Source organism: Anolis carolinensis, chromosome 1, assembly GCF_035594765.1.
Source record: "Anolis carolinensis isolate JA03-04 chromosome 1, rAnoCar3.1.pri, whole genome shotgun sequence".
Taxonomy (NCBI): domain Eukaryota; kingdom Metazoa; phylum Chordata; class Lepidosauria; order Squamata; family Dactyloidae; genus Anolis; species Anolis carolinensis.
In genome coordinates this window covers 178,214,599-178,237,381 of record NC_085841.1, presented here as the reverse complement: position 1 = coordinate 178,237,381, position 22,783 = coordinate 178,214,599, and the positions used below count along the sequence as shown (strand labels likewise).

The following is a 22,783-nucleotide window of genomic DNA, read 5'->3' as shown; positions in this document are numbered from 1 at the left end:
ACATTTCCCTTCAATTGCGGTGCCCAGAATTGGACACAGTATTCCAGGTGTGGCCTGAGCCAGAATGTGGTTGGGATACTATTGTTATGTAAAAAGAGTTGTTCAAGTGATCAGTTTCTCAGCCAGCGGTGCCATAAACACACATACATGCAAAGAGAGAGCTCTTTTTTACTTAGTGGATAAGGAGTTTCTTGAACTTTGAAGCAATAATGACCTGTACAGAAGTTAATACAACTATGTGTGTAAATTTATATTAAGTCTCAAAATATGCACTAGATACATAAGATGGTCAGATGCAGGCATGCAGATCTTGTGGTTGTCTTCCCTATACATACAGGTGAATGTGCAAGGAAGGGTGTAGTTAACACTGGAATATAGCTAGTTGAACTGGTTACTTGTCTCAAGCATTCTGGTTACTTGTCTCAAGCATTAGGATTTTGTTAAGAGCATTAATACAGTAGAGTCTCACTTATCCAAGCTAAACAAGCCGGCAGAAGCTTGGATAAGCGAATATCTTGGATAATAAGGAGGGATTAAGGAAAAGCCTATTAAACATCAAATTAGGTTATGATTTGACAAATTAAGCACCAAAACATCATGTTAAACAACAAATTTGACAGAAAAAGTAGTTCAATATGCAGTAACGTTATGTTGTAATTACTGTATTTATGAATTTAGCACCAAAATATCATGATATATTGAAAACATTGACTGCAAAAATGGCTTGGATAATCCAGAAACTTGGATAAGCGAGGTTTGGATAAGTGGGACTCTACTGTATCACATTCTTAGTCGAAATGTTGAAAACTCCCAAAATTTGCTTAGTATAAAGGGTTTGGGCAATATAGACTTGTAGTCAAATTCTTATTTTTTTCCCAGGGTCAGAACTTACTTGATTGATAACAGCACTCATAATCAAAGTCTTAATACCAGTCTTGACACTAATTCTGCTGCACATTTCCATCTGTCCAGTCCTTTTGTTTCTTTCCTCTCCATTTTCATTTCTACTCATCGTACCCTCACAAAAGGCATAATAATAATTGTACAGTATTACCTCTCCCATCTGTCCCATTTCCCATCATATATAAGACAAATACAACTTTAAATCAATCCTATGATTTGAGGACGGATTAGCTTTTTATGTTTCCATAATCAAGGTTACAGAGATGGCGCTGCTAAAAATTGAGAATGCTTACAAGATACCAAATTTCCGGTTTTCGTCCCGTGCCTGCAAGACAAACAAGCCAAGCAATGGCGCCTTCCGAGGCTTTGGTTTCCCACAATCTGGATTGGTTACTGAGAGCTGGATAACGCGTGTGGCAGCCAGATGTGGTTTACCACCAGAGCAGGTATTGTAGGGAAACGGGGAAAATGTGATTCTGAAAATAATATGTGCAAATAAGAAAGACGTACTGCCTTGAAAAGGAATTTCATGGACATGGTGTGGAAGCATGAAAGCTCGGCATGGGCTCCAGAGTGAAATCCTATGCATTATCAGGAGGAAGAGACCTGTGGAGAAAGAGAGAACGATCTCCAAAGGGTCACATTTTGAAGACCTGAGATAAAAGAAGAGTCTGGCCAAAAAGATGTCACAGGCTTGGTAATACTAATTTTCCTGAAGCCCAGTCATAGAAGATGTGTAAGAGATTAGTACTTTCCTTAGTGGAAGGTAACTTGAGATTTTTAATTAAAACTATCTTGTAGAGCAGTGGTTTCCAACCTGTCGTCTTTGAACCACCAGTGGCCCCCAAGAACTATAATATGATCCGCAGTCTCACTGTTACTACACCATTGCAATGAGAGAAACTGGTCTCACAAAACCCTCTTATAGTGCTGAGCCAACGGGGATATTGGGAGGGGAGAGGCTGATCTACGAATTAGTCTCCTGTTTTTAACACTGTATCCTGCTTGTTGATTTTAATGATTGTTTTTATTGATATTGATGTTTTTTACTGGGATAATTGTTTTATTGCTTTGTTACTGTTTTGTTTGTTTTATCGGGCCTGGCCCCATGTAAGCCGCCCCGAGTCCCTTCGGGGAGATGGGGCGGGGTATAAAAATAAAGTTATTATTGTTATTATTATTATTATTACCCACAAGAGGCGGGACAACAAGCCTCCTGACTGCTGCTTCTCTCTCCCTCCCACTGAGCAGAGCCATTCCATGTGGCACCTGGTCTGTTCCCGGGGTTATTTGGGGTGCTGATTCAGAAAATTGGATAGACCACATCAGCTCTAGATTATTAAATATGGTTTTCTGTGGGCAGGCAGATGGTCACTACTGGGTGGCATATATTCTGTATCAGAAACAAGATGTGTTTATCCAATGCAATTTTCTGAATCAGCACCCCAAATAACCAAACCAAATTTAAAGTTGACCAAAAACTGATTCAAAACCCTTCTGGTACTAATGTTGGAGAGTGGTCCCTGGTCAAAGTGGTCCCTGGTCAAATGGACCCTGGTCAGAAAAAGGTTGGGAACCACTTTTGTAGGGGAACAGGATAAGTATTTTGATACTAACTCCCAACATTAACTATATTTAAATGTTTAATGGCTTTATCTGTTCTTTGGGGGAAATACGTTGGCCATGAGCTAAAAATGCTACAGGCTTAATTCATGGCAAATGGGTTTGTTTTTAATGGGGATTACTGGAAGTGCATTTATAGGGATTTTTTTAAAAAATAAATGTTTTTAAAGGACCTTTCCATTAAAGTAAGGCTACATGCTCTGATTTAGAGATTCTTGGGCTAACATTAGGTCCCTTCCACACTGCCCCTATATCCCAGAATCTCATCCCAGATTATCTGCATATCCCAGATCATCTGGCAATGGAGACTCATATAATCTAGTTTAAAGTAGATAATCTGGGATCAGATCCTGGGACATAGAAACAAAATTTAGGGCTGTGGCACTGAGTATGGTCTGAGGACATCAGAAATAGATGAAAGCAAAGTGAGTCCCACAATCAATGGTGCCAACATTCATTGCAAATAAGAGCCACAAGCAAGAACAATTCTAATGACTACTTTTTGAGGTGACGTTTGCTTATTATTTTCACAAATAAAGGATGTTAATCTGCTTAACAAATGAAATTCAGCAGAAATTCGTTTTAATATTTATAGACTATATGTCCAATAATTAACAGTTGTTTTGTGTCTTTTGTTATTAATTTGCATGTTACTTACCGTATATAATGCAGTATAATTTAGAAATCATGATACAATTTATATTTTCTTGATTTTTGGAAAGGTCATTGCAGATGATAATATTTATTTGAACCCTTTGTCTTTCAGGTCAGGGAAATAAACATGTACAAAGAAAATGATCTGATACCTTGTGGACAAGAACTCCAGCCAGAGAACCTCCACAGATGCTGGAATGAGTGCATGGAGAAATCTGCATATCATACCAGAAAAGAAGCGGTGGATGACTTCAACAGAAAAAATTACTGGAAGAAAAAAGGCATTGCCATTATTCCCTTGAAGTTCCCAGTTGGTTTTGCAGTACGCTGCTTTGGTCAGGTCAGTTTGGAAATGTCCACAAATGTACTGACTGCTCATACTGCTTTGTACATCATTTCTTCCCAATACTGTATATATTTATACATCTGCTCTTTGGTAAGTTCAAATGTAAAGGAGGCTGGCTAGAACAAAAAGGTGGTGACCTCCTATAACACCACAGATTCTTGATTGTTCTGGTGAGAAACGTCCCTTGATGCTGTGTGGTTATGCACAAGCAATATCAGACAATCACAATCTTCTGCTCAAAATGAAAAAGGTCTTCTTAAAAAGCCACTCATGCAATAATGTAAAACAGGAGTGGGAATTATGTGATCTTCCAGACTGCAGCTCTCACCACTCTTTACTCTGGCCAAGGCTGCTTGGAGCTGCAGTCCAAAAGCATCTGGAGAGCACAAGATCCCCACCCCTAAAAAAGAGATAAAAAGGACCAAGTAACAGGCAACAATAGACATATAATCAGGTCAAATTAATCTTAAATGAAATCTATGATAATCATTATATTAAATATTACACATCTTTTAATAATTATATTAAATGTTGTAGGGCACTACTAACTTTCCTCTTACAGCAGTGGTTCTCAGCTTGTGGGTCCCCAGAAGTTTTGGCCTTCAGCTCCCAGAAATCCTAACAGCTGGTAAATTGGCTAGGAGTTATAGGCCAAAACACCTGGGGACCCACAAGTTGAGAATCACTGTCTTACAGCCTTCTCCTCCCTTTGCAAATATGGACCTGAGATATCTGAAGAGGTTTAGAGCAAGTCAGCCTGTCTTTATTCTCCTGTACTTCTTTGTGCTGTTATTTTTGTTTTTTGTCTAGGCTGCTGTTTGTTTTTCAAAGGACTCCTTTCCTCCTTCATGTGCCTCCTTGCTTTCTAATTGAAAGGGCAGAGTGAAAGAGTCACATTTTGCCCTGTGAGAGATGGGTTCTCTTGCAAGGTGGGAAACAGGTGGCTCTCCAGATGTTGTTTTCTGTATCCTCCTGATGACTGATGTTGAAATTGACAGCAGAGTCACAGAATCTCTCCTCTGTTGTTACTCTGAAAATTGGTGCAACATAGAAGATGTCATTAGGGCATCCCATTACTGCATATTTATTTATTTCGTGTCAAAAGCACTGGTACAGCAAATACATTTCAAATAATGGAAATAAAATAGAAAAGAAAAGAAGTCACAAGCAACTAAATAGTTTTGGACCAAAAGCGGGCAACAGCAACCGCATTGTCTGTAGCTTTAAACAACTCCTCCTCCGTACATGAGGCAGGGCATTGTGGGCAAGCATACATTACTGCATATGGAAAGGCATTTCTTTTTGTCAGCTCTTACATCAGCATTTATGGTTTTACACTGCTTTGGCATGTTAGATTCAATATGCTTTTGGAACATTTCTTTTTTTTACTGTTTTAACCATTTAAATTATATGTTAAGCCACCTAGAGATCTTATTATATATGATGATGTAGCAGTGGGTAAAACTGCTGAGCTGCTGAACTTGACCAAAAGGACAGTGGTTCGAATCTATGGAGCAGAGGTAGCTCCCGCTCCCAGCTCCAGCTTCTGCCAACCTAGCAGTTCGAAAACATATAAATGTGAGTAGATCAATAGGTACCACTCCAGCAGGAAGATAACAGTGCTCCATGCAGTCATGTCAGCCACATGACCTTGGAAGTGTCTATGGACAATGCTGGCTCTTTGGCTTAGAAATGGAGTTGAGCACCACGCCCCAGAGTTGGACACGTCTAGACTTAATGTCAGGGGAAAACCTTTACCTAACCTTTACCTATAAATAATTTACTAAATAAACATTTTAAAAACGGAGCTGCTTTAAGAGGGCCGGTAGTATGTGCCCTACAATCCACCCTGGTCTGGCTGCAGATCTTTGCACTAATGGAAGCTTTCGGACCATGGCAAAATCAAGATACTTTTGCAATTTTGGGCAGGGGGGGGGGGGGCGGTATTTTCAAGCCATGAATGGTTGCATCTCAGGATACAAAATCTTTATCAGGATGCCTACCAAGTGTTGTTTTGTTCTCCCAAGATAATCCTGACTGCTTTTTCTTGATGTTTGCTATAAAATGACTATATCATAGCAGTTACATTTGCATTATATTAGGCCAGTAGACTGATAACACTTTCCTTAGATTTAAGCCAAGATAATTTCCCATTTGAGATGAAGAGGTTCCTTCCTTCTTGTCCCCACCCCTTCCTAATTCTATGTTCAGTGTATAGACCCACAACTGAAGCACTATCTGTGTTGAGCCTCTGCTTAATGTACCAGATCCTGCCTGATCTAAACAGGCTGAGCCCTGTGGTTTGTGCTTGGATGGGAGACCACCCAAAATACCACGTTCTGTTTGCTAGATTTGGGAGGAGGGAACTGACAAAACCACCTCTGAATATTCCCTTTCTTAAATAACCCTATGAAATTCATAGGATTGTCATAAGTCAACAGGTGACTTGAAGGCACACACATACACACACCACTTGAGAGCAGCAGGCTGATGTAAGGAGTGCAGGGAAAGTTGCATGAAACACATAGCTTTATTCCCCACTACTTCTTTCCATGCCCTGGAATACATTGCCTGAAGTAGCACCTTCACTCTGTCTAGTGCTAGGGCGATCCCTGGTGTATACTGTTGTGTGGTGCACCAGACCTGTTCTAGTCAAGAACAGCTTTGCTTTTTAACACTTGAATTTTAGGTATTAATTTAAAGGGGGGAAATGTAATTCTAGTTTTGTAAAAATAATTTGCCCAGATAGACTTATGTTGAATTAATGCAACGCAGAGGGTCAGGGTCTCATTGTTGTTGCTATTTTCTAGGCGTCTGCTCTGGTTCATTTGTATACAGATGGGTCTCTGCTTCTGACTCATGGAGGTGTAGAAATGGGACAAGGACTGCACACCAAGATGATCCAGGTAGTAGGATGGTTGTGGCCATTATGGGTTTAAGAGTATATGTGCATGTGAACTCATTTTAATTGGCCCTGTAGAGTAGACCTCTGGAAATAATGGGAGTTAAGTAAACTGTTAATGAATATCCCATTCATTCAGTGGCTGTACTCTAGTTGGGACTAACAGTTGGATTTAACCCAATGAGATTATGAACTTACCGTACTTACTTTCTTACTTACAATCTTGGGCTTTCTTTAACAATCTCAGAGGGAAAAACAAGGGTTGTATATACTGTACATCTTTTAAACTGAATCATTGGCTACTATTAGTCATCTGAATCCAGGGAACAACAGACTGATCACACAATACATGAAAACGTTGTCAACTCCTGATATGTACAGGAGGAAACAGGTATAGCTTCTTCACCATCATGTATAGTAACTATTGTGAACAAACTAAAGTTAAGCTCCATTTTTCCAGCACTGTATCCCGTCTTGTGACTATATTCTGATTCAGTTCTTGAAGGCAGAAGGATTCCAGACAACATAATCTTTTGAATGACTTTCTAAATGTTACATCTGCAGGCAGAAACTTGGAATGTTAATGCTGTTTCTCCTCGCTACCCTCTTCAAGATTCACAAGTTACTGTACTTAAATCAGGTCATGAATGTATTCCTTTCTCTTTCTAGGTTGCTAGCAGAGAATTAAAAATGCCAGTGTCAAATATTCACATCTGTGAAACAAGCACAACCACTATACCTAATGCGATTGGTTCAGTAGGTTCTCAGGGAACTGATGTCAATGGAATGGCAGTGAAGGTAAAGTGCAATATTAATACTCTATCCTTAGATTAGGTTCCAACCTATTGACATATATTCAGAAAGGGAATAATGGTGATTCACTGTACCTTTTTTCTGAAAGAAAACTATAGCAGCAGTTTTAAGGGGTTTTAATTTTATGTTGCTTCACAAGGAAATAGCACTGGCTTCATAAATGCTAGTGTTTGGAACAGGGGTCCCCAAACTTTTTAAACTGGGAGCCAGTTCATGATCCTTCGGACCGTTGGAGGGCCGGACTATAGTTGGCCACTGAGCAATAATAATAATAACAACAACAACAATAAAAAAGAGTTGAAAGAGACCCTTTGGGCCATTGAGTCCATTCCCCTTCTGTCTTTGTGCACCGAAAGCACAAGCAAAGCACCCCTGACAGATGGCCACCCAGCCTCAATGTCAATAATAATAATAATAATAATAATAATAATAATAATAAAGAGGGTTGGAAGAGATCCCTTGGGCCATTGAGTCCAACCCCCTTCTGCCTTTGTGCACCAAAAGCACAAGCAAAGCACCCCTGACAGATGGCCACCCAGCCTCAATGTCAATAATAATAATAATAATAATAATAATAATAATAATAATAAAGAGGGTTGGAAGAGATCCCTTGGGCCATTGAGTCCAACCCCCTTCTGCCTTTGTGCACCAAAAGCACAAGCAAAGCACCCCTGACAGATGGTCACCCAGCCTCAATGTCAATAATAATAATAATAATAATAACAATAATAATAATAATAATAATAATAATAATGAAGAGGGTTGGAAGAGATCCCTTGGGCCATTGAGTCCAACCCCCTTCTGCCTTTGTGCACCAAAAGCACAAGCAAAGCACCCCTGACAGATGGCCACCCAGCCTCAATGTCAATAATAATAATAATAATAATAATAATAATAATAATAATAAAGAGGGTTGGAAGAGATCCCTTGGGCCATTGAGTCCAACCCCCTTCTGCCTTTGTGCACCAAAAGCACAAGCAAAGCACCCCTGACAGATGGTCACCCAGCCTCAATGTTAATAATAATAATAAGGGTTGTAAGAGAAGAAGAGACCCCTTGGGTCATTTAGCCCAACCCCCTTCTGCCCTTGTGCCGTGGGGGCCGGATAGATGGCTTCGATGGGCTGCATCCGGCCCCCGGGCCTTAGTTTGGGGACCCCTGGTTTGGAAGAAACTCATGATTTCAACAGGCTTTTACTTGCAGGTAAGCATGTTTAGAATTAGAAAAGGTAAAAGCAGAGTCCTTATTGACATATATTTTCTCTTAATCTAGTATTTCTAAGATAATTGGTTGAGAAAAATGTGTTGTGCTTAGGTGAGAAGCTATACATTTGAATTAAAATCAAGTACAGTCAGCCCTCCACATTTGTGGGTTTGACTATAGAGTTGTGCTGGAAGATCTGGAGTTTTCTACAGATGTTTTCTCAGGTTAAAAAAGATAGTGGTTTTATTTTAGTTGCAGATTTCCTACTTTATTTCCCCCAGCTGTGGCCAATACCATCGGTCAATATGTACTGATATCTGCAATGCTGGTAATAGCCCAGCAGTATAACAAAAGCAGAGCAATCTGTCCAGTGTTTTAAATAAAGATTTTCCTTGTCTTCTTTTTGTTCTTCCTAATTTCACCAGGATGCCTGCCAGACCCTTCTGAAACGCCTGGAACCAATCATTACTCAGAACCCTAAGGGCACTTGGAAAGAATGGGTAAGGGATCTCCTATGGGTTTTCTGAGTTTAAAATAAATAAGTAATGATGATAGCAGTTGAAACTTGAATGGTATTTAGAACCACTTTCTCAGTAGGAGAAGATTCCTCACGCAGTACTTTAAAGCCAGGATACAAACACTAGAGCTCGGATCCACTTTAGGGAGGGGGCTTACATGGACAAGATTGTACTGGTGATTTAAATTCCCAGCTTGGAATCTTTATTTCCTTTTTAGTGCTTTTCTGTGGAAAGAGATACAAAAAGGGGCCACAGTGGCGCAACGGGTTAAACCACTGAGCTGCTGAACTTGCTGACCAGAAGGTTGGTGGTTTGAATCTGTGGGACAGGGTGAGCTCCCACTGTTAGCCCCACCTTCTGCCAACCTAGCAGTTCAAAAACATGTAAATGTGAGTAGATCAATAGGTACCTCCTTGGCGGGAAGGTAATGGCGCTCCATGCAGTCATGCCATCCGCAAGACCTACAGACAATGCTGGCTTCTTTGGGTTAGAAATAGTGATGAGCACCACCCCACAGAGCCGGAAGGGAAACCTTTACCTTTATCTGTGTTTGTTGTTTCTAGGCATTGAATGTTTGCTTTGTTTCTGTGTTTCCTGAAATCTGCTCTGACACCCCTTGGGGATATCGAGTGGAATACAAATATAGTATTATTATTATATTATTATAATTGAGCATCCCTTATCCAGAATTCCAACATCGCCCCAAAACTGGCTAAGACTGTGACACCTTTGCTTTATTAGAGTTCAGTATATACGAACTTAATTTTATTCATACAATATTGAGTATAAAATTCCCTTCAGGTTATGTGTATAAGATGCATATGAATTGTAAATTAATTTCATTTTTAGTTTTTGATGCCATCTCCAAACTATCACATTATCAGTATGGGCAAATAGAGGTATTCCAAAATCTGAAGAAAAAAAAAAACCCTTTCTGTTCCCAAGAGTTTTGGAGAAGGGTCACTGAGTCATATTAGTGCAATCCTATTAGAATGTTACGTTGTATGGCTTTAAGAAGGAATTTTACTAATTTTGCTTATTTATTTTACAGGCTAAAGAAGCTTTTGAGGAGAGTATTAGCCTGTCTGCTACAGGTTACTTCAGGTAATTAAGAGTAACATTTAAAAATAAAAGTCCAAAAAGCGTTTTTGCTGCACATGGCAGAACATGTGAACACAATAATGAATAGTATTTTTAGATAATGTATATAATTAACATTTTTAGTGATTATTTGTGCTTCTCATTTAAACATGAAGAGAGAAGGCCATATTTTAACAGGGAAAATGGATTTAGAATAAAAGGGACCAAACTATAGAAAAGCATCCCACTGGAGAAAAGAAAGGAAAGGAAAGGAAGATTCCAGCTCTTTGCAGCTCCTTCCTATGCCATGTATTCCAGAAAGACAAAAAAATCTTTCAAAGAGGTTTCTCAGGTATCACCTTTACCAGCAGGAGCCCCTGGTGGCGCAGTGGGTTTAACCCTTGTCCTGGCAGGACTTCTGACTTGAAGGCTGGGTTGCTGACCTGAAGGTTGCTCGTTCGAATCCAGGGAGAGTGAGGATGAGCTCCCTCTGTCAACTCCAGCTCCCCGTGTGGGGATATGAGAGAAGCCTCCCACAAGGATGGTAAAAACATCAAACATCCGGGCATCCCCTGGGCAATGTCCTTGCAGACGGCCAATTCTCTCACACCATTATCATATTAATGCAGTCCTCAAGTTTCTCAAGTCGCTCCTGACACACAAAAAAGTCCTGACCAGCATTTTGTTAATTTTTTTTTCCGTGTCAGGAGCAACCTGAGTTGCTTCTGGTGTGAGAGAATTGGCCGTCTGCAAGGACGTTGCCCAGGGGACGCCCAGATGTTTTTTTGATGTTTTTACCATCCTTGTGGGAGGCTTCTCTCATGTCCCATTTTGTTAATAGCAGCAATGAATTCAAATTTCATTGAGGAAAATTCTAAAATGGAAACCATGTTGAGAAGCTTATAGAAGCTACGTTCTCTGCACACCTTTCTGTCACATACAAATGTCATCATGCAAACATGCATCTTATCTACTGCAAATCAGATAGATCTATTAATAGATCCCAGACTATGTTGAGCCCACTGCTGCCACAATGCAATAATAAAATATATATACCGTACTAACCAAGGGTCCATTTTTTAGAGACTTTATTTCCCTTAACTATTTATCGTCATTGCCACAGAAACTAGCATTGCATAACACAAGTCAATGTGACTTCTTTCAGAGGTTATGAATTAAACATGGACTGGGAAAAAGAGAAAAGCCACCCATTTGAATATTTTGTTTATGGAGCCGCCTGCTCAGAAGTTGAAATAGACTGCTTGACAGGAGATCACAAGGTAACTGGTTTATGGCAGCCCTTAGGAGTGGAGCAGAATGCAAGCTCAGCGGAGTCTCTGGCTGGCTTGTCAAAGGCTTTCGTGTGCTCTGAAAGCCAGAGTATGCAAGCTACCAGTTTGTAAATCATCCTGGCCACTACAACATAATTAAAATGGGATTGAAATCTTACACCAACAGTGAGAATAAGGCACAACCAGTTTGTTATGAGAATTGAATTTAGCTTTTTCTGCAGTCCTGCACTCAAGAGCTCTCTTTAGGTTTTGCCTTGCCGTGCCAAATGGACTACAACTGTGAGAAGCAGCAAATATTTTTCCACTCCTTTTATAGTACACAGCCATCTACACCTTTCCCAATTCCAAGCTTTTCTCCGCAGAAAGCCAGAACTGTTGTAATCGGTAGGAATGAAAAGCATATGGTGAGAATTGAGTAGTTATCAAAAAACAGCCTAAGAGACTCAGTAAGAGCTATAAAAATAACACCCTATGGATTGTAAATGAATGATCAGTGTATGTGTGGTTAATTTCCCCTCCAATTAAATCCACTTTGTACTTCATTGACAGAACATCAGGACAGATATTGTTATCGACAGTGGATATAGCATCAATCCTGCAGTGGATATAGGTCAGGTACGTCCCTAACCGTTTCTTCTTATACTTGTTTCTGTACGTAAACTAAGCGAAGCCTGCAGTTGATTGGTACTAACTCTAACATCTCAGTTCACAGTCACCAACAGATCCTACATTAATAGATTTGGTGAGATGTTATTAATCTTCATTGCCATGGTTTTCACAAATATGTCTATTCTTCATCTTTCTTCTATTAGTTTCACTATCATAGGCATATTTCATTTAATTACTTATCCATTTCTGTATTATTAGTTTTTGATACTGTGCTTATTTTTAGTATCCATGATGGTTGCTTATAAGTGATCATGAAGTTAAAAAATAATTATGTTTAATAACCTCACACTCAACCTGTTTAGCAATAATTATTTCAGAATTGTTTAATCAGTTTGTGACAGTTACAAAATGCTGAAAGTTGTTTTACATGTGCCTGTCTGTGTACACACACAGTCAATATTCCTTTCTACTGCCCCCCTTTCCCATTTTGTCTTATTAATTTGAATATTGTTTTGTATATTCGTTAATCACAACTATATTAAAAGCTAACCTGGCTTTCACAAAAGGTGATAACTTTCTTTTGTTCATTTGTTATATTTTTCATTATACTACCCAGCTAAGTTATGTGGAAATTTAACTGGAAGCTCTACTTTCTGTTGACAGATTGAAGGTGCCTTTATTCAGGGTCTTGGGCTTTACACAAAAGAGGAACTCAAATACTCAGCAGAGGGAGTCCTCTACACACGAGGACCGGATCAGTATAAAATCCCAGGAGTTTGTGACATCCCAGAACAGTTCAGTGTCTCCTTGTTACAGTCTTCCCAAAAGACAACAGCAATCTACTCATCAAAGGTAAGAAGGCCAAAACCAATATAAAGTGCCTCCCTAGACTTTATTGAGAAACAAGTTTCATTTGGACCAAGATGTTCAGATTGTGGCAACCAACCTTACGTTGTCAGTAACTAAGTTGTAGTAGATTCTATAAGTTATACAACCCCCACCAGCTGCCAATGACAACAATCCTATAAGAAGACCCTCAATTCCAGCAATCATGTTTGACAGGGCTGAAAATGCCTGCTCTATGTCAGCCATGCCACCAGCACTTCCATCATGCTTGGGCACCAATAACTTTGGACAAGTGAGTTCTTAACATCTTGATGAGAGGTTATACAATGCAGTTCATAACCCTTCCCACCTTGAGGTTTTCTATCCCTTTTTCCATCTGCACAGAAGATTAATCTCCCTCTACTTCACTGTCATCTAGAAGGACAGCAGATTGAGACTTTGCTTAAACTCCAGGGATGTCAAGCCCTACACTGGCCCTTGATGCTTTTCGATAGTCACCTCTGGCTTCAACCTCCTCTTGTGTAGATGGGCAGTTGGTTCGAGGAAATGTTCAATACCTAGACCTTGAGTCCCTATGACTAAGCTCATGGATGATCTTACCTATAAGAACCTGTGAAGTGCATTTTAGAGGCAGCTCAGACTGTCCACAAAGCGGACTTATGTTTACTAAAGGAAAACATTTAATGACTTTGTTGGACATGCTGATGTCACCCCATATTCAGCACCTGCACCTTATGCCTTGAACTTTCTAATGTCTTTTCCCAGAACGTTCTTGTGTCTTACTGTCTTCAGTCACATGTTACCTGACTGCCATCTCTTGGTACTTCTGCAATATTGCCTTACTGACCTTTTGGTCAAGATATTTCTTCACAGCTATAAGAACCTCACCCCAACAGTATCATATCCTGTCCCAAAATGGCCCTTTCCCAGATTTTGAAGAAATCCTTTGAACCTATGGCATCCTTGATCTATGTTTTCTGTCTTGGAAGATTGTATTTGTTGCCACTATTACATCTGCCAAACAGGCAAGTGAAACCAGGTACTCCTGGTTGATAAACCATATCTGTGTTCCTGTCACAGCAGAGCCAGGCTTAGACCTGAGATCTCCTTTCTTCACAAAGTTGTATTTTCTTTTCATCTTAATCACGATATAGAGCTCCCATCTTTGTTCCAGAATGCCACATCTGACCTGGAACATGAGCTTCATTGTGTAGATGTACGGAGGTCTTTGGTGTTCTACACACAATGGACATCAATCCATAGGAAATATCCCATACTTTTTCTGTGCCATTCTTCAAAGAAATGAGACTTACTTGTTTCAACCCAGAAACTGTCTAAATGGGTTACTTCCATCATTCACCTGACTTGTGAAAATTGGCTGGCAGGAAGCCTCCTCAGAACATTAGGAGCCATTCACTGAGAGCAATGGCTGTACTTGCTGCCTTCCTGAAGGACACCTGTCTTCATGATGTGTACAGGACCTTTCTTAGGACCTTTCTTAGGTCCTAATTCATCACATCCTTAGGAAAAAAAATGGCACAAATCGTATGTAAAACATGCCTTGAAATATATATACAGTGTTCCCTCACTTATCGCAGGGGTTAGGTTCCAGGACCACCCGCAATAAGTGAATATCCGCGAAGTAGGGACACTATATATTTATATATTATTTTAGTAGTTATACACTATTTTAAGTCTTTATCAACTAATCATGTGTTGATAAAATGCCTCCTCTCGTTGCCGCTTGGGCTCCTTTTCTCTCCCTTCGGCTTCTCCTTCCTCCCTTCCTTAGGCTGTAAATTGTAATTTTTATGATTTATAATATTATTTAAGAGTTTATTAAAAAACCGCAAAACAGCAAATCCACAAAAGCGAACCGCAAAGTAGTGAGGGAACACTGTATAGCCAAAACTAGGCCTTTCAGAGCTACCAATTCCCTTTTTGTGTCCCTCAGTCCTTCCTCTCTTGGAAGAATATCAGATTGACAATTTCCAGATAGATTAAGGCTTTAATATCCGTAGTTTATGATTGGGCAAAGATCACTGTTCATTCAACAAGGGCTGAAGCTACCTCAGCAACTTTCTCTTCCAGTTCTCCTCCAATTGACGTGCCAATATCCTCATGCATCACTCATAACAGGAAGTACAGATTCTGGACTTTTGGTGCTGTATTTGGGAGAAAGGTGTTTCAGGAGGTGATTCAACCATAATCAATCCTTGAACTGGTAGGAGAGCTTGGGTGTGTCCCACTCCGTAGATCCCTCCTCACACCAACTTAGAGAATCCCACATTGGATATTCCCTGTGAATGTGCACTCTGAGTTACTGGAGAATCCAGCCTTCACTTAATGGCTGCTATGTTATGTTTCTTGGGTGGCTGCTTTGGGAAGAAAGACATTTATCTTCTTTTCTTTTGGCTAGGATGTGAACTGATAAGTCAAGATGTTAGCTGCCTGAAAATTCTTACCTTTGATGACAGCAGCTGTTTCTCAGCCTGTTCTGGATAGTGAAATGGTTAAACCCGTTATGTGTATTCTTCCTTCATGTTAAATATCCAAAATGGCATTATCTTGTAACTACCCACTTTCAAATGCACATATCTCAACCCAGCAGATTATGGGCTACAACAAATGAGGAAGAAGATGAAATCACCATAGACTGCTGCAGTGCCAACACCTGCTTCTTCTCCCTCCACCCCCACTTGCTGCTGTGCACTTTATCTCCCATGCTTCATCTAGTCTCTGTATTGCCAGTCAGACTTGCTAATCTTTTTGTTAATATTTTTCATTCAGTAAACTGATATAAGTAATAACATTTTCAGCATAGGGAGCATAGGGAGCATATTGCCAAGGCTATTTGAAGCGGGAGTACATATTATGTACTATCTTCTGTTAGTAATATCCTTCTGCATTCTACCCAGGACAAATAGAACAGTCTCAGCTCAACACAGACTGTAAGGGAAATCAGAAAAAATCATGGCTGAGTTACCATTCTTTTAGGCAGTTCCAACCTATCATTAGAATTTTGAATCAGATAGCTTTTTTCACACTATGTCTGGTAATAGTTTTAATACAAACAACCTAGCATCAGACTATCAATAACAGTTTTGCAAATGGCAACTTTCACAATTTTCTGTTGTGCTCAGTTCTTAATTTCCATCTTGTCTCGTGTTCTATAGTCCTAAAATCAACCAACTTAAAACATACTCCACATTGTACATGCTTTAAAACCAAAAGCGTTTTCACCGTTTCTGTCTTTGTTCCTGATAGGGTCTTGGTGAAGCAGCAGTTTTCTTGGGGTGCTCTGTGTTTTTTGCAATATGGGATGCAGTGGTTGCTGTGAGGAAGGAAAGAGAATTATCTGAGGATTTTGAACTGAACAGTCCCCTGACTCCTGAACGTATCCGGATGGCTTGTGCTGACCAGTTCACAGAAATGGTAGAAATTTTAATGTTTCTCTCAAAAATACTTTGCATGCTTTGCCTAGTGATGTAAAGCCATGCTTTAATAATAATAATAAATTTATTCTTATATCCCGCCCCATCTCCCCGAGGGGACTCGGGGCGGCTCACAGCAATAGTAAAAACAGTGACAATTACACATTGTAAAATCAAACATGAAAAACAATCATACAATCAAAACATACATCACATGTTAAAAACAAGGAGGTAAAAATGCTTTAGGCATTGAAATCTGCAAGAGTGAAGATAAAAACTCTTATGATATGGATATGACATTGTAAGTTGTGCGATATGTGACTTACATTTCAAGCAACAGGTGTCGGTAGAGAGGGGCAGGATAGTGCCAGAGGATATAGCTATATGGCGGTTTCGTCATATCCATGGGCTCACAATCCACTGATTTAAACAGGACGTCTCCCCCTACAAACCCATATAAATGAAATAGTGTAAAATAGTAACAGAGGTGGAAGAAGTCCCAGCCTCGAAGAACACTACAAAGAATGCCTTCTTCAGTCTATTCTGCCTGCAGGGAATACACCTGCTAGAGTGGTACCATGGGGTGCAAGTGTGGACACCTTTGAGCTCTTACCTGCATAAATCTGAGCCAGGACACTATTCAGGATGAGCCTGTTATGAGGACATAACATATTGGAAATAACTACCCAGTTTCTGGGCAGAAATCCCTTTGAAAATAAATGGCAATCATAACCTTATTGAAAATAAAAAATGATATATCTGTTTGGCAAATGTGAATCTCCATGAAAAACACTAGTCAAGAAAAGCATGACGTTGTTAGAAGTCAACGCTTTGAACAAGTGATATTCATAAGCATTCATGTAATGGCACACAGGTAACTCAGTTGTTAAACCATGTTTTCGAACTGACAAGGACAAAGACATTCCACTACAAAAATATATTTAGTTATCAGATTATGGTTGTTTCTTTGAAGTTGAAATTGCAGTTTCAGTTATTATTGCAGTTGTAATTGCCCAAAACATATACATTCCCTTGAACCCTCTTAGTTTAAAAATGCCCTCAGAGATAAAAAAAACAAAACAAAAACAAAGTCTTCTTTGAAAAATAACATATCTTGTTTACTCACAAACATATTGTACTAATTCACCATACAAACACATTTCTTATTTAAGGTTCAGTTATAGATAGGATGTAGTTCTCTGTGTGTGTTACACAGGGTATTGTTCTTAATCAATAGTCCATAGTCTTTAGGCATGTTTGTACTCACTGAAGTCCATAAGTTATACTTCTGTACTGAAGTCCAAGCAGCAACATGCATCCACCTCCACTGAGGTGGATAGCAGACACACATACATCTCTACTGAGGTGGATATGCAGACTGATTATAAAAATGAAGTCTTGAGTCTGAACATGCTCAGTATAATCACATGTCTATAACCCCTCCCACACTAAAGAGATACAGTTAAGCTGGCAAATAAACATAAAAATAGAATACAGGTTAGCAAATATATACATTAACAAATAAATAGTGAAAGGCTTGGGAAGTTGCTATTTTCAACAGTCTGTACTTTCCTTTGGGTACTCGGGGCTGTTGTTAGCTGTGAACCTTCTTGCTCTTCAACAGGAAGAGCTGAAGTATGATGCCCACCAAGCACAGAAGGAGTAACTGCTGGACACATGACACTGGCAGCTCTTCCTTCATGTTTCTTGTGCCCTCTGCAGCAGCATGTACCAGCTGCCTTGGTCAGAGAAGAAGCCTCCAGTTTAAATCTTGTGTCCTCCTTACAGTATTTATAAATAACTCATAAGCATCTTAAACCATTATATAAATCAATGGCATGATACTGTACAAGTAAAAAAACCCACAACTGTTCTATTAAGATAGGCATCCATCCATTGAAAATTTTTCCCACACCAGTCCTTTTTCAGAATCTCTGGGACACTTATTGACGTTTTCACAGGTAAACACAGTAGTTGCTGTCACATGTAGCAGTGGTTGTAGTATGTTAGTGGGATGGTGAATCTGCTCAGGGTTTAAGTCAGAACATTAAGAAGCTTTCCAAGATGCTGAGTCTATTTTGAGATTAGAGTTCAGCAATTTGAATAGACTTTTAAAAGTACAGACTGTATCCCAGTTTAAATTTATTTTGCTATTGCCGCAAAATACATGTATCAGCACTGTCTTCCTTGCCCTGTCCTGCACTCAATGATATTCCAAATCTCCTATGTGCTGTGGCTACTCCTCTTGCTTGCCTATCAGTTGTTATTATGAAGATAATTTAATAATTAGCCTTAGTATTAGCCTCTTTTGAATTAATTACTCCCATTTAATATTTTTCATTCTCCTAGATCCCAAAGGACAAATGCACTGCTTCTTGGGCCATCTCCCTTTGAAGGAAAACCGGGAACATGTAGAAAATGACATCTACCAATGTCAGCCATTGTCTGAGAAATTCATTTCATTTCAATACTTATTTTGTCAGGGGAAATATTGCTGGTTTTATACAAGTGAGAATATTAGTTTCCTATCACCTTCAAAGTTTTTTGTACTAGAGAGCTAAGGCAATTAAAGACAGATGCACCTGCTTCCCTAGATTTGTAGCTCAGCTTCTCCATCACTGTGCTTTGGCTCTGTTGTATCCCAGCCTGCACCTGAGCTGTCAGGTAAGTCTGGGGTTCAGCCTGTTCAGCTTGTGATTGTATCTTCACCTGACCTGTCAGATAAATCTGGGTTGGGGCCTAGGATTCTCATTCAGCCAGAGGTAAATGATTCTGTACAGTCAGAGTTAGATGAGGCTACTGTTCCTGGACAGCCAGAGTTTGATTAGGCTGCTGTTCCTGAGGATTCTGGGAGCAAGCATACAATGGTTTCAAGCAGGCAGCTTGAACCGCATTCCTTGGGAGAGTCAAGGTCGAGTTATCCCTTGGCAGATGGGCATTCCAGTCGTGATAAGAGTAATGAGGTTGACAGAAAGAAAGCAATATGTCAACAGAGACAAGAAAGGGACGTTTTGTGAAGGCACAGACAGTTGGTAATGCGAAAGGGTTTTGAGCGAACTTCCCACGGAAAGAGATCTTGATTCTAGCTTTAAGAGGAGCCGCTTCTGAGGAAAATTTCAGAGGTGGTAACTTTGCTCATTGAGAGGTTTGTTCCTGCTCTATGGACTCTTGTTTCATGCTTCATGGACTCTTGTTTCATGTTACCTTTGGACTTCCATGCCAAGTTCCTGTAAGCCTTGCATCTTGAGTTTTATTCCAAGTCTTGTCCTTGCTCCTGGGGATTTTGGATTATCAAGTCATGTCCCTGAAAGCCTTGCAGTTTGAATCTCTTATTCCAGTTAAAGATCGTGTTCTTCGTTCCTGTTTTTGATCCTGTTCCTTGGACTAATTTTAATTACCTTGTTTGAAGGAGGAGGTGGCGTGATTGGGGAAAATTATTGGCATTTTGATTGTGGAATATCAAGATTGAATGTCTCTCTGTGTGTACGTTTATATATATCCCACAATAAATTTTTAAAAAAATAGAAGGAACAATATAACAATACATGTCTTATCATCTCCACTGAGCCTACACCACAAGGATATAAGCGTGCATCATAGGGGACATTGTTATACCTCCCCTCTAATAAGGCTGAAGATAATACATTAAATGTTGATGGCGAATATTTATCCATAACATGGTAATACATTAAATTTTGCAAGGGTGAATGCTTTTCTGTATTTTGGAAGGGTTAAAATATTAAAATGACTTGCTAATATGACTTGTCTCTGAATTCAGGATATACAGTAGCTGCATTTACATTGTACTGCAACTCATTATCTATAATTTGCTGATATATTTCATTTTTTGCTTTCATATATTCCATTGCCAAAATAGTGGTTTGTGAGAACCCCAGTTTAGCTAGTTTCTCATCCAATGTCTTTTTCCATCTGGAATGGGACCTGTCAGTTAATACTAAGGGAGCCAATCCCACAGGGGTAAAAAACATTTTAACCAGAAATTTAATTTGAGAATGAATGCCTGAGACTCAATTGACATTTGGCCTGTTTCTAATAGAAGAAATGCATCTGGCACACAACTAGGAAGGCCAAGGATAGATCTCAAAAAATGTGTCTGTGTGGATTCCATGGCAGCAAAATTACTTACATACTTACCACTGTGCACCATATACCATCTGTGGTAATACCTTAGCATTGAAGACTTGTATAGCTAATTGAACATGTTGTCCTCCTTTAACAATAAATAAGAATGTAAGTGACTTGATACTTCTCTGAGCATTGGTGATGGCATCAGTAGATCGAGCCTTCCAGGAGCCTGAGGCTTGAAAGGTTACTCCCAAATATTTATAAGATTTTTAACAACAACAACAACAACAACTTTATTCTTATAACACGCCACCATCTCTCAGAAGGGACTCATGGTGGCTTACAGGGGGACCAAGCCCAGCATAAAACGATTAAGACAAAGTTACATAATTTAAAAATATAACAAATAAACAATATAATAAAACAATTAAAAACCAAAAAGTAAAAACATCATAAAATACATCAATGAACATAAAACCAGTGCTGGGGAAAGTGGGCATGCTCAAATATGAGGAAGAAGGGCAAGGCTTTTACCTGCTCAATTGGTTGCTCATTTATTTGCCACCCATGTATATTCCATTTCCTAGTAAACACTAAGACTTTGGACTTACTGTAGTTAATGACTAGCTTTTCAGTTCTGCAATAACTACCCAGAGCACAAGCCAATGTAAATTAAAGTACCACATCATCTGCATAAAGGAGAGTTGACTAAGGTATACCTGCTAGGTTAGGAGGATGGAAATTTGAACCAGAGAGACTAGTCACAAAAGAGTCAATGTAAATATTAAACAAAGAAGGTGCTGGCACACAACCTTGTCTTACACCTGTATGTGTTGGGATGGCCTTGGTCAAGTGGCCTGCCCTGTTACATCTCACTTTCAATCATGTTTTCGCATAAAGGCTATGAATCAAAATCAACAGGCGCCTTTCAGTATTAGTTATCTCCAATTTCTGCCACAACCTGTCTTGGTGCCATTCTGTGAAACGGCTCACCACCTCTGCCGGGCTAGAGCCTCTACTAGCCCTCACAGCAACGCCGGCCCACATGTTTATGCGGGAGAGCCACGGTGGTACCACGGACCCAGCAAAGCCCCGAGGGCAAAGCAGACTACATCCTTCCTGCCAGCCTGATCACCGGGCAAGGAAGCTGGTGGTGACAAGAAAGCTGCTCAGAAGGCTGAAAGGGAAACAGTGTGTTGGCACTATGCACTCAACCCCCATTTCAGCAAAGATTGCAATTCTTGCTGCAACGTGGGAGCAGACTGAAACCAGAAAGTCACTGAGGCTTAAAAGGGGAGACAGTGCATTGGCAATATGCTCTCGCCTGCTATTTTGGCAAAGACTGCAATGCCTGCCGTGATGTGGGAGCAAAAGGTTTTGATTTTGATTTTTGTGCAGCCAATGTACAAGTAAGTAAATGTAGATATCATTGTGCACAATCTTAAAGGCTACCACAGATTTGAAAAAAAAGGTGCAAAAAATGTACAATTTAAGTTCAATTCCAGCTCCCAGGTGGTTTTGGCTACTTTGCCCTCTATTATATTTTTGTTGAATAACCCATTTATAAATCAGAGAGGTTTGGCAAAAAGAACATAAACGAAAGAATTATGTCAAGTATTCAGAATAACCCCATATTAGCGTTTCCCCATCCCAAGCAATATGCATTACCTCCTGCAGCCTTGCTATGCAATATTTTCTGCAATTTTGACAGTATGTGCATTAAGATAATAAAAAGAACATGAAACAGTTTGTGAACTCACACAGTAAGCAGAACATTTCTTCACACGAGATAACTGTAATTTGTGATGAACCTGTGGGTACACGTGCTACGATTTCATTGCGTCTTGCTGTTACATCTTGATGTATCACAGACTAAAATTAATAAAGCATATGGGTGTGCCAGTAATAGGTCCTGTAATTAGCAGTACTTCACACCTGTAGGTCCTGTAATTAGCAGTACTTATGTATATGCATTTGCATACATAATTATGCCAAAACTGATTCACTTGGCCTGCATTTTACAATTGTCTGGCTATATGACAATGGATTTGTTTTCAGCAGCTTCTCAACAAATGTCATTTTGCTTGAGGGCGAGGAATAATAAATTCCCAGTCATGTTTACGAGCAATGGAATAATGGTGAATTTATTGGAAGGAGGAAGAAAACCCAGAGAGAAAGCATTTTAAATCCTATAATCGGAGTGGCTGGTAAATTCACTGTATTTATTCAGTAGATTTAATCAAAACAGTTAACAGATACCTCACACTGTTGGATTTCAACCCCACACTGCCCAAGTCTGCAGTCCTCAATGAGGAAGGAAGCATTAGTTAGCTTTAGACTAGATTGAGGGAAATCCCTTCCCCCCCCCCCCCCCCCCCCCGTCTCCTGAATGACAGATGGAATGTATCTATTTCTTTTCTCCTCTCTGTTTCTGCTCTCATTCTGATTGGTTATGGAGAATGGATACTTTGCCT

General features: G+C 39.7%; 1 protein-coding gene across 1 annotated transcript in view; it reads left to right on the top strand.

Moving 5' to 3' along the window:
• The window catches only part of LOC100565481 (aldehyde oxidase 1-like), a 60,474-nt gene extending 41,857 nt beyond the window's left edge, over positions 1 to 18,617 (top strand). The window contains 11 exon segments of the mRNA NM_001293248.1: positions 1,158 to 1,349; positions 3,293 to 3,520; positions 6,337 to 6,432; positions 7,098 to 7,226; positions 8,870 to 8,944; positions 10,014 to 10,066; positions 11,208 to 11,322; positions 11,884 to 11,949; positions 12,607 to 12,795; positions 16,057 to 16,224; positions 18,573 to 18,617. Coding sequence (NP_001280177.1) covers positions 1,158 to 1,349; positions 3,293 to 3,520; positions 6,337 to 6,432; positions 7,098 to 7,226; positions 8,870 to 8,944; positions 10,014 to 10,066; positions 11,208 to 11,322; positions 11,884 to 11,949; positions 12,607 to 12,795; positions 16,057 to 16,224; positions 18,573 to 18,617 — 1,356 coding nt within the window.
• Positions 18,618 to 22,783: the final 4,166 nt, after the last annotated feature.